This window comes from Lonchura striata, chromosome 2 (assembly GCF_046129695.1).
Source record: "Lonchura striata isolate bLonStr1 chromosome 2, bLonStr1.mat, whole genome shotgun sequence".
In the NCBI taxonomy this organism is placed as follows: domain Eukaryota; kingdom Metazoa; phylum Chordata; class Aves; order Passeriformes; family Estrildidae; genus Lonchura; species Lonchura striata.
Genome location: NC_134604.1, coordinates 4,375,758 through 4,388,080, shown reverse-complemented (window position 1 = coordinate 4,388,080; position 12,323 = coordinate 4,375,758). Strand labels below are relative to the sequence as shown.

Here is a 12,323-nt window from a genome sequence, read left to right as displayed (position 1 = left end):
TTCCTTTTTTCCAGGAACATGCACATGCTTTGCATCGCTGAGTACAGTTCCTTTGTGTTTTCATGGCACTGTTACCTTTCCTACAGGGTAGTTTGCTTGAATGTCCCATTATGTGTGAATTGGATAGGTGCAATTGATAGCTGTGATTCCAGGAGTCTAGCTGATGGACAAGTGTCCTGGAGGCATTGGCACATCCCAAAAGCAGGAGATGTGATTGAAAGATGATTGGAAAAGAAGGCTGGATGTGTGATGTGTTGTTATTAGACTAGTGTCAGTATTTTGGCATAGCAGATTTTGCCAGGAAGTGATGATACCAGTGTTTATTATTAAACTTGAGCCTCCCAGCAATCATAAGAGCTATGGAAATGCTTCTTACAACAGGGAATATGGTGCAGAGGGTAATTCACAGGAGAGCTGAGCAGTTCTGCCACCATCACCTACTACACCACTCTCAGACCACTTTACATCTAGCAGTTGTGGTCCTCTACTTAACTTTTCACAGATGGTCACTTCCCAGAGAAGAATGCTGAACATGTAGGCAGTGGATAGAAAGGACAGGGCTTCCTCAGAATCCGAGAGCACATGGAGGTAGTATCTGATGGAGTGCCTGGGAAGAACACTTATTTCAGTGTAGTCACTGAGGGCATGAAGGCAGATGGATGGAGTTATCAAGAAAATGACAAATCCTGCTTTACCATATGACTCGCTCAGTACCTGTAGCTCACCTATGGGTTACAATGTTGTGGATTAAGATCCCACACTGAGACTTGGGATCATTTCCCTAAAAATGAGCCAGATACAGTGACCTGAAGGTATATCATAGCCTGTGAGCTAAAATTGAAGTAGAATGGTCTCTTTGGTGGTAGTAGCCATGAGAATGGGGTCCAAGAAGGGTGGTTTGACCATATCAGAACCTTGATCACTTGAGTGATCCGTGAAGTTTAGCTGCCTGGTGGGGATGCTGGAAACCTGATTGCAAGAATCACAATAAGCCAGCTACTAGGGCAAGATCATCAAAGGCATAATTGAAGCACATAATTTCTTGCCTGAAGGAGTCACCAGTCCTGTCACTGCCAGGGCAGTGGCTGCCCAGGGCAGTGGTGAAGTCCCCATCCCTGGACAGATTTAAAAGCCATGATTCCATGGTTCTGTGATGTTTTCTGTTCAGTAGGTAGATGTCCATCTCTAGTAGCATGGAAATTGTCAATACAGGTCCCATAAAATAACAGGACATAACCTGCCCTGCCATCTTCCATCCTGCACCTCCTGCTTTCATGGGGACCTCCTCTTCAAGGTCTTTGATGCAGTTCACTTGATGACTGGGTTGACCACAGTAGCACCAAGTACTGGAGATGCAGGATGTTTCTAGAGGAATCCAGCACTGGATTTCCAGAAGAACTTCATACAGATCAGTGACCTGTGCTTGTCCTTTTCCAACTAGAAAGACTGGATGTTGTGCATCTCCCTCTGTTCCAGTCTTTGACAGATGACACAGTGCCAGACAGAGGCTAAGGGTAGGTCTGTCCTACCTAATGACCAGAGGTGGGAGACCCTGGGTGGGTGGCCTGTGGCTACATCTATTCTGGATGTCCAAGGCCACACACTTGGCCTCACAGGGCTTTTCTTGCAGCCAGACCACTTCCTTGCTTTGAATTTTGCTGCATAGAGGGCAGTGGTAAAGGCCCAGGTTCTGAAGCAGAGGTGAGAGTGGAGCTAGGCATGCTGAGCAGCCCTTTCTAGAGCTGCTGTAGGGATTTCAGGATACATTTTGTGCCCTGTGCCCCTTATCAATGGTCCTAAGGTAGTCCAGAAGGATCTTTAGGCTTGTTGTGTCACTCCTACATGGGATGTCCTCACTGATACAGCCTTAAGGAGCAGTCTGGCAAGATAGTGTAGACATGGAGCAGATATTTGGATCAGTGTCTTTTCCCTGGCATCACATTGTCTCTTCCAGATCATAGTGTGGCCTGGGGGCAGGGCAGGGGATGCACTGCCATAAGGGCCTGAGGATGACAGAGTGAAGTTGTCTCCTTGGAACTGTACTGAAGATTGTGGGTCGCACACTGACCCTTCAAACAAAATCCAAACTACTTAGTGAACTGAGAGAAAACTCAGGCTCATTGAAGAGATTTGTGTGGTAGAGAGCACATCTGTGATGAGAGGCTGCTCTGGGCTTTATGGCTTCCACTGCTGATGTCTGAAAGTAGGTAAGGTGATTCACCGCCAAGAAAGATGTCAACCTGTTGGAGCAAGTACACAGGAGGCCATGGAGGTGCTCCAGGGGCTAGAGAGAGGCTGAGAGAGGTGGGGCTGTTCAGAAGAGAAGGCTCCAGGGAGAACTCAGACCCCCTGCCAGTGTCTAAAGAGACTCCAAGAGACCTGGAGAGGGACTTTGGACAGGGGCCTGGAGTGACAGGACGACGGGGAGTAGCTTCCCATTGACAGAGAGCAGGGTTAGATGGGATATTGGGAAGAAATTAATCCTTGTGAGTGTGGTAAGGCCCCAGCACAGGTTGTCCAGAGAAGCTAAGACTGCCCCACTCCTGGAAGTGTTCCAGGCTTAATTGGATGGAGCTTGGAGCAACCAGGTCTAGTGAAAGGTGTCTCTGCCCATGGCAAGGGGTTGAAATTAGATGAGCTTTAAGGTCCCTATCTAACCCAAAGCATTCCATCCTTAGTGCCTGTTCTAAGCCATCAGGTATCTAACATGATCAAGGCTGTGCAACTCGATCCATTCAAGAGCCTGTGCATTGCAGCATGCTTCTGATGACTGAAAAGGGGAAAGGTCATAATTGGAAATTACTGTTTGAAGAACCTCTCAACCTAAATATTATAGAAAGACGACGTTGTCAAAATATGGATATAAATGGATTACAGATGTAAATGAGCTCTGTATGCTCACAAGGGTTGCCTGAAAGGAGAGTGGAGCCAGGTTGGGGTCAGTCTCTTCTCCCAGTGACAGGACAAGAGGAAACAGCCTCAGGTTGCACCAAGGGAAGTTTAGGTTGGATTTTGGAAAAATTTCTTCCCCAAAAGGGTTGTCCAGCTCTGGTACAGTCTGTCCTGGGGCGTGGTGGAGTTCCCATTCCTGAAGGGTTTAAAAACATTTGGATGTTTGACATGGGGATGTAGTTTAGGGGGGAATGATGCCTAAGATTTTTAGCTTTTTATCTATTTTATACATTTGTAGCTTTGTAGATTGCTAAAGCATAGCTGTAGCGTCTACTATTTTTCCTATCTTTCCTCCCTACATTTAGGAGCACTAAGCTAATCTTATAAACACATTCCTAAGTACCGTTTAGTCTTATTCCAAGAGGAGAACCAGCTACAAGGACATTCTCTTTTCCAGTAAGAATCTGGACCAGACATAACAGAAGTGGGGCAGAAGAAACCTCTGGACTGCTTCCAGTGGAGCAAGACACCAGGAATTATTGCCTAACCAACTAACCTTTTAATTGGACAGTATATGATAAGCACACTAATCAACTAACCTTATAAAAACTGTAGAATTACTATACCACATGCAGTTTTCACCACATTGTGTACCTGAAAGCTTTGCTTTTATATTCACTTTAACATTGTTGGAAAGATCTATTATATTTTCCAGGTATCAGTGAGCTTGACAGTGTTGGGGAAACAGTTGGACTCAATGGTCTTAGAGGGCTTTTCCAACTTAAACAATTCCATGATTCTGTATCCTGCCCCCAGTCCTGGTGCTGTGCTCACTAGAGGTGACTTTATACATGGTGAGGGATGCACCAGTGCTAGTAAAGAGCTGGCCTCTACTATACCATGCTCTAATAATAAGATAACCACCTTTGATTCTGATAATGCATTTATTGGGTAAATGGGAGAGGAGCTTAAGTTAAATTCCAGATGTGACTTGACAAGCCACAGCCTGCAGGTACATGTCAGGCTGTGGTGCACATTGCTCTCAGCCTGTGAGCCGTGTCACTGGCGATGAATGCTAACAAATGAGTTACTGTCTAGTTGTCATGGGAAGCCTGCATGCTGGAAAAAAAAATTAAGAATTACCTGGCTTCAAGCTGCTTTCTGAGGGAGTGAGAAATTTAATTCTGGCCTGATGACTGTTTGGATTCAAAAGCAGAGAGTGAGAACTTCCACACCAAAATGGCCTGGGCAGTGCATCCTGTGTCCCACTGCAGCATGTTCATAATGTGCAACATTTGCTGGCAGCTCAAAATCCAGTCCTGGACTGATCCCCAGTGCCACTGGCAGCAGGGCAAGGGAGAAGCTTCTGACCCTCTGCTCCATTCCAGTGAAGCCCCACCTGCAGAGCTGCATCTGGCTCTGGGGTCCAACCTCAGAAGTATGGGAAGTTGCTGGAGTGACAAGGTGAAGTGGAGTGAAACTGTTTGGATACACCAAGGAAATGCTTCAAGGTCTGGAGCACCTCTGCTCTGGAGGCAGACTGGGAGAGCTGGGATTGTTCAGCCTGGAGAAGGGAAGGCTTTAGGGACACCTTAGGGCCTCTTCCAGTGTCTAAAAGGGCTGTAAAGTTCAAGTCATAGAATCACAGGATTGTTTGGGCTGAATGGGTCTTAAAGCTCATGTCATTCCACCCTCTGCCATAGGCAGAGACACCTGCCACTAGATCAGTTTGCTCCAAGCCTCAGTCTGGCCTGGAACACTCTCAGTGATGGAACAACCGTGACATCTCTGGGCAACTTGTGCCAGAGCATCACCATCCTCACAGACAAGAATTTCTTCCTGATATCCAGTCTGTGCTCTGTCAGTGGGAAGCCAATCCTGTTGTGCTGTCACTCCAGGCCCCTGTCCAAAGTCTCTAGGACTTTTGGAGCCACTTTAGGTCCTAAGGGGCTCTAAGGTCTCCCCAAAGCCTTCTCTTCTCCAGGCTGAACATCCCCAACCATCTCAGCCTGTCTTCTAAAGCAGAGGTGCTCCAGCGCTCTGATTATCTTCAGAGCCTCCTCTGAACTGCTTGCTGTGGAAGTTTGTACTTCTTGTAGTAGGATGGCACCTTTAGTATCAGGGGTGCAGGTGCTATACTATTGCCTCCCAAAACCAATGTAGTTTTGCTTCCCTTAATCTGCAGACTGTTACAATAATCTTCCTTTTTGCAGGGATGGAGGTGGCATTGGAGCCAAGGTCTGTGTCTAGGAATATGCCTTGTGCCAGAAGCATGTTCTGTGCATGTCTCCTCAGAAGGATTGCATATCTCTATAGTGTCACCCCTTCCTCCAGTGCCTCCCCCATCTCATTCATTTTACTATATGCTGGTGGAGCTCTATGTGATAAAATGTTCAGTTACAGTTGTGGGTTAACTTCCCAGGAATATTAACATTCCCAGGAATATTTGAAGAGGGCTTTCTTGAGCACTTCTCAGTGTCTGCAGGACTTCAATTCCTCACCTACTACTTCTGCCTTACTTTCCTTCTGTTTTGTGACAGTGTGGTAAAGGCTCTGCTCACAGCTAATGCAGATCCAAACCTTGGGGATGATTTCAGCAGTGTGTATGAAATTGCCAAAGAAAAAGGCCTCCATTCCTTGGAAGGTAAGATGGTTTGTGTGCAGCTACCGACATTTGCTTTTCAGGTCCGAAAATTTTGTTTCCTGATCTGACCTCATGGGGTTTTTTTAAAGCTTGTTTCATCTTCTTCCATTTAAATGCAAAGTAATTGATAGTACTTGGGTGAATATGTGTCTGAAGAGGAAAAAAACATTATGTAGATATTATATAGAAGCAATCCTTCAATTTACCAGAGATAAACTGGTTTTATAAAGCCGGAGCTAAATACAAAGTCATAGATATGAATGTCATTCCATTGACTTACATGCAGCTACATCGTGGGGAAGGGGAAGGGGTTCAGGGCAGTGTATTCCACCAGCAGCTTTAATCCAGATCTTATCAGGAGCTGTGAAATGAAGACAAACTTGGCCAATTGAAATAAAGCTGAATGATGCAAGTGGTTGCAGTGCTTACAGTTGGGTTTGGGCAAGCATCAGTATCAGCTCTCAGCCATAAATGACTTTCCTTGAAAACCAAGGTCATTTTCTGCAGTCATGTCATCTCATTATAGATATTCTTGGCATATCTCCATTTCCATGCTTACCCCTTCATTATCCTCATCACTGGGATGTTGGATGCAGACTCAGAATCATAAAATCATGAGCTGGTTTGGGTGGGAAGGGACCTTTAAAGCCCATCCAGTCCAATCCCCTACAATGGCATGGATACCTTCCACTAGGCGAGGTTTTTCAGACACCTGTTTTGTTTATTCAGACCTATTTAAATTTCCCAGATGGTTTCCACTTTTTATGACAATAAATGGTGGTAAAATTTTCTTGGTTTTATGATTATCAGGATATGTTTGGATTCTACATGCCCAGCTATTCTTTGGAGCAGCCAGCTGCATGTTCAGAGATTCTTCTGTTCCTCATGCTGGCAGGAATGATAGTAGGACTCAACCCCCCTAAAATGTCCCTGTCTTTCCTTCCCCATTCCTGAAGCCTTTTCTCTATCCAAGCACTGTGCTGGCCTACAACCTCACCTCTGAGCTGGCAGACCATGGGATGTTTCCCAGAAATCCCCCTTGCCCTGCCAAAGCTCAGCCAGCCACTGGGACTTGGATTCTCAGGTACAGCTGCATCCACAGTGGCTGCTTTTGTGTTCTCTGACTTGTTTGAAAGTTAAACCTTGTTCCAGCTGCTCTGGGTAGAAAATGGGAGGAAGTCACACACTTTGTCCAGACCATCAGTCTGCACAGCATGGTTTGCAGAGCCTGAGTCATAGAGTCATAGAATAGAATCATGGAATTATTTTGGTTGGAAAAGCCCTTCCAGACCATAGAGTCAAACCATTTTCCCAGCACTGCTGAGGCCACCACTAAATCATGTCTCCAAATGCCACATCCACATGACTTTTAAAGCCCAGGGATGGGCAGATGGTGCCAGGGCTTAACAATCCTTCCCATGAAGAAATTCTTCCCAATATCCGTCTTGAACCTCCGCTGGCACAGCTTGAGGACATTTCCTCTTGTCCTGTCCCTTGTTCCTTGAGAGAAGAGCCTGACCCCCACCTGGCTCTACTCCTGTCAGGGAGTTGAGGAGAGAGAGAAGGTCCCCCCTGAGCCTCCTTTTCTCCAGGCTGAGCCTCCTCAGCTCCCTCAGCCACTCCTCACCAAATTCCCACAGCTCTATTGCCCTTCTCTGGACATGCTCCAGTGCCTCCATGTCGTTGGAGTGAGGGACCCAGAGCTGACCCCAGATGTGGCCTCAGCACAGGGTCACTTCCCTCATCATGCAGCCACACCATGGGTGCTGCTGGAGCACAGTGACATTATCCATGGGCCTGTCTGTGCTTTTGACTCAGTGCTAACAGGAGAAAAACTCTGTGGAAGCCTAATGAAGGTGTAATATTTGAACCTTTCATAAAGCACAGGTTGAGTTAAGAAGATGGAACAGTGAGACAACAGCTTTGACAGGGCATTATTCTGTATTTTTAAAAGCTCCCTGCTCTCATCCCTCACTGTGACCCACCCGTGCAGCAGACCTACTTCTTGATGGGAGAGAGAGTATGCATAGATCATATCCCTATAGCAGGGAATGTAAAATGTATGAAACTACATTAAAAAATGAGCAATAGAATGCCAATACATAATGCATGTACATAGACTTTATTTAAGATAAAGTGTATCAACCAAGAAAGTTAATTGTTTTTGTCTGCATTCATCCCTCTCTAATGTTATATATTTTGGGGTGAAGAAAAGATAAGGCCACTCTATGAGAAGTTGCATTAATTCTTTGCTTGACATGTTTTATTAAAAAGAATAAATTCAGTTGCGTTTTTAAAAAGAGAGAGAGAAACTGCCTTTGTTTTTTCTTTTTTTTTAGACATTTACATATTTCGTGTATAAATATTTTTTCATAAAAACATCCAAATCGAGAGGGTGTGCTCCACAACCACTGCACAAAATATATTACAGACATTTATATGGATGGCAGGAAGGGAGACAGAGAGCTGAAAATTTCCAGGCACCCAGTGATGGATGGTGGATGAGGCTTCCCCTGACGCTTTATTGAGTTTCCGATGATTATCTTTCTCAGAGACATTTTTTACAGATGACGGCCGAGCTGTCACAACGGACCATGGGGGAAAAAAACCAACAATAATAACACTTTAATCTCTTTACTGCGCTGCTCCCTAGTATCTCAGATTCATCTTCCCTGACGCACGCAGTTCATTATCCTGCTCCTCCCTGGGTAGGAAATGACGACAAATAAATATACATACTCACCCTGTGTGCTTGGAGAAAGGACCCAGGGAAGGAAGGGAGCCAGGGCATTAATTGATCTTCCTGGAGGGACTGTGGTTCATTAGTGGAGATGCTGGGCTCGGACAGCATCAGGTATTCATCACAGTGTTTCTCTCTTCTGAACTTTTTGAATCTCCTAGAAATCTTTTGATGGCTCTTAGGAGGGACCATGAAGTCCCTGCAGCCCATCCGCTTTCCAGCTCTGCTTGCTTTGCCATGGCACAATACAAGGTGCTCAGAGCACTTGGAAGCTCTCCCTGCCACTGGATCTGGGTCTAATGAGTTTTAGGGACACACCCTTTCACGAAGGAGCTGGACACACCTCCAGGAGCAGAATTTGGCCCACCAGGTGGATGGTGTTCATTTGAATGGAGACAGCATACACCAATTCCACCATCACTCATGCTCCATGGTGGGACAGGCTATTTGTGGGGCTTCCTCTGGGCAACCTGTGCCAGCCATTGTCTCACCACCCTCACAGGGAAGAATTTCTTCCCAATACTCAATCTTACCCTGCCCACTGTCAGTTTGAAGACATTCCTACTTGTCCTGTCATTATCTGCCCCTGTAAAAAGTCACTCTTTTTTTTTTTTTTTCTTTTTTTTTTTTTTTTTTTTTCTGATGACTAAAGCAAAGAGTTTAAAATCCAGGTTTTCTAAAGCCTGATCCTTAGACCAGCTACAGGACAGCGGGGGTGCTGCAGACCCTTCCTTCAGAGCCATGTCCTGCTGAGACACATGAACTTATGTGCTGGAGACCCCAAAATCAGGAATTTTCTTGAAGATCAAGCCATAGTGGGGCAGCATTAATTCGTGTCACAGCTTCCCTTCTGTTTGCTAAAATCGTTATTTAGATTAGATATTGGGAAGACATTATGCCCTGTGAGGGTGCCAAGGCCCTGGCACAGGTTGCCCAGAGAAGCTGTGGCTGCCCCATGTCTGGAAGTGTTCAAGACCAGACTGCACAGGGCTTGGAGCAACCTGGTCTAGTGGAAGGTGTCCCTGCCTATGGCAGTGGGGTAGAACCAGATGAGCTTTAAGGTCCCTTCCAAGTCAAGCCATCCTGTTAGCCTACAATAAATGGTTGGAAAAAGGCTGAGGTCTTCGCTCAGGTGTTCTCCACCCACCTCTTCCCATGCTTGGGCACTGTCTAGGCAGTCACTGGGATACATGGGAACTATGTTGTCCTTATCTCTACTGCTGCTCAGTGGAGTGGGGGCAATGGCCACCAGAAATCCCCTCTGGGGTCCTGGTGGTCGCAGAAAAGGTCACAAAGCCCTTAAGAAGCTTCTTGCCTGGTGAGGGGTGGTGGGTCCTACTGCTGCACATGCAGATGAGCAGTTCTGTAGTTATCTCAGTGAACTGAGCTTTCACTCTTTGTCCCCTGCAGTCCTTGTCACCCGGGAGGATGACTTCAACAACCGTCTCAACATCCGAGCCAACTTCAAGGGCTGCACAGCTCTACACTACGCAGTTCTGGCTGATGACTACCTGACAGTCAAACTGCTGCTGGATGCAGGTGAGTTTTGTAGTTCCACCCAGCTCATGGGTCAGGAGCACTTCTGACTTAGCCCATCCTACAAACCTGTCAGGTTCAGACAGAGGCCACACTCTGTCACTGTCACAATTTAATGTGATTTGCTGTTTGCTTTCTTCCCTTTACTTCTTTGTTTCTGTGTTCCCATTCATTCCCAGTGTTTTTTTTTCTATGTGCTTTCAGTGGTTCTTCTCACCTTAGTCATTAAGTTTTCCCTTTCCTCCTGCAGTTCAACAGCCAGGGAATCATAGAATCTTGGAATGGTTTGGGTTGGAAGGAACCTCAAAGATCATCCAGTTCTAACCCTCTGCCATGGGCCACCTTTCACTAGACCTGGTTGTGCCAAGCTGCATCCAACCTGGTCTTGAACACTTCCAGGGCTGGGGCAACCACAGCTTCTCTGGGCAACCTGTGCCAGGGCCTTGCCACCCCCACAGGGAACAATTCCTTCTCAATATCCCACCTAACCCTGCCCTCTGTCAATGGGAAGCCACTCCCCCTTGTCCTGTCACTCCAGGCTCTTGGAGCACTCTCCAGCTCCCTTGGAGCCTCTTTAGGCAGTGGTAGGTGCTCTGAGGTCTCCCTGGAGCCTCCCCTTTTCCAGGCTGAACATCCCCCACTCTCTCAGCCTCTCTCCAGAGCAGAGGGACTTCAGCCCTTGGAGAGCTTCTGTGACCTCCTCTGACCTCACTCCAGCAACTCCACACCCTGGGAGCTCCATAGCTGGACTGGGTGCCCCACATGCCCCCACTGGTCTCTGCTTAGTATTTTTTCATTTCCCAACTGCAGTATTTACTCAGGCCTTCTGTCATATCCCTGATGTCCCTTTGTGGAATGGAAGGGTCCCTGCTATACCAGGAACAGATCTGCTCTGTGGACAAGGCACAGGCTAGATGATGATAGATGCTGGTACCCAGAGGAAATGGTGGACACTCGAGTACTGTTGGCACTGGGACAATGCAGCTCTTGTGAGAGTTAGTCAGAATTAGCTTATGCAGTTACTGGTCCTCCTGGTTAAATCACAGGGCCCTTCTCCTCATGGAGCCTGCTTCACTGTCATCTCATGTGTACTCACCTGGGCAACCTGTTCAGTGCTCAACTGCCTTCATGGAGAAAAAGCTTATCAGCACTAGTGGAGTAGAATGAGAAGATGCTTTTAACCAGCAGAATAAGAATGTGGTGCCAACAGTTTCTATATGTACCCTCCTGCTGTTCGCTCTGGGATGATATTTGTGACTCTTGTGCTGTTCTCCAGAGCTGGCATCTGCTTAGTGTGTACCTGCACATGCACAGTGCATCAGACCACCAAGCTGGTCCATAATTCTGCCTTCCTCCAGATGTGATGTCCTCTGTCCCCAGCATTCTTTCTCCTCCAGAAATTTCAACAGCTCTCCTCCTGCAATGTCCCCAAGGTCACCTGAACATGGTGGCTGGGAAGTCTTCAGATAAAAATACTGCCCCCCACCAAGTGGGGTCCATTTTTCTGACATAGAAGCCCCCCTCCGTGTTCACAGCATGTGTGGGCATTGCATGAACAGAGAACCTGGTATAGTCCCAGGGCATATGGCTTACTGCATGTCTGTTGCCCGGCCCAAGCAGCACCTGCTCAGCAGTCACTTGGCCACGGGCACTGATGGTCAGAAGGTTTCCAGCAAGACTTCTGGGATCCCACAGTTGTGGGCAGAGATGCCCACAGGAGGAGCAGAGTGGAGCAGGCTTTACCTGCTTGAGCAGCGGGTTGCACAGACAAGGGCATTGCAGGAGAGTGCAAGGGCCTCTGGAGTGTTACAGAGGGTGGCAGTGGGGTGGAAGGGCTGGAAAAATCCTTGTCTCAGCAGTATTTGGAACAGATCTGTGCAGATAGTCTGTACTGGAGGCTGGAGAGTGACATATGTCATGGTGTGAATCATAGAATCACAGAATGGTTTGGACTGACCACTCCCAGCTCTCCCAGCCTGTCTCTGGAGCAGAGGGGCTCAGCCCTCAAAGCACCTCTGTGATCTCCTCTGGACTCCAGCATTTTTAGATCCTTCTGTTGTTGTACCCCAGAGCTGGAGGCAGCACTGCAGGTGAGGTCTCACTTTCTCACCTGGGGAGAGGGGTAGAATCACCTGGAATAGCATTTTCTACAAAGTACCTGGTTCTCAGTTCTGCCTTGGAAAGCCTCCTTGCATGACACATATTATCAGTTGATTGAAAGTACCAGGGCAGCTCCTTGGTTACCCTAAGTACAGATAAAAGATAGGTGCAAATAAATGAAGTTGGCACTAAAGAATTTTTCTGTCCTGAATAAATCATTGTAAAGGAGTAAGTCCACCTTATTTCTCCAGTTGTGCCCTGCTTAGATCTCTGAGTACTCTTCCAATCCAGGCCTCACTGCACAGAGGCAACTGTTCTTTTTTTCTTTTTGTTCCAGAGATATTTCTGTGTCTGTCATGGAGCCACTGCCATCCCTGTGAATGGCCCTTTCTCTGCCTGGTGCCCACAGAG

General features: G+C 47.0%; 1 protein-coding gene across 1 annotated transcript in view; it reads left to right on the top strand.

Moving 5' to 3' along the window:
- The window catches only part of CLPB (ClpB family mitochondrial disaggregase), a 71,827-nt gene that overhangs the window by 21,848 nt on the left and 37,656 nt on the right, over nucleotides 1–12,323 (top strand). The window contains exons 4-5 of the mRNA XM_021535353.3: nucleotides 5,433–5,536; nucleotides 9,687–9,815. Coding sequence (XP_021391028.3) covers nucleotides 5,433–5,536; nucleotides 9,687–9,815 — 233 coding nt within the window. The remainder of the gene's footprint in view (nucleotides 1–5,432; nucleotides 5,537–9,686; nucleotides 9,816–12,323) is intronic.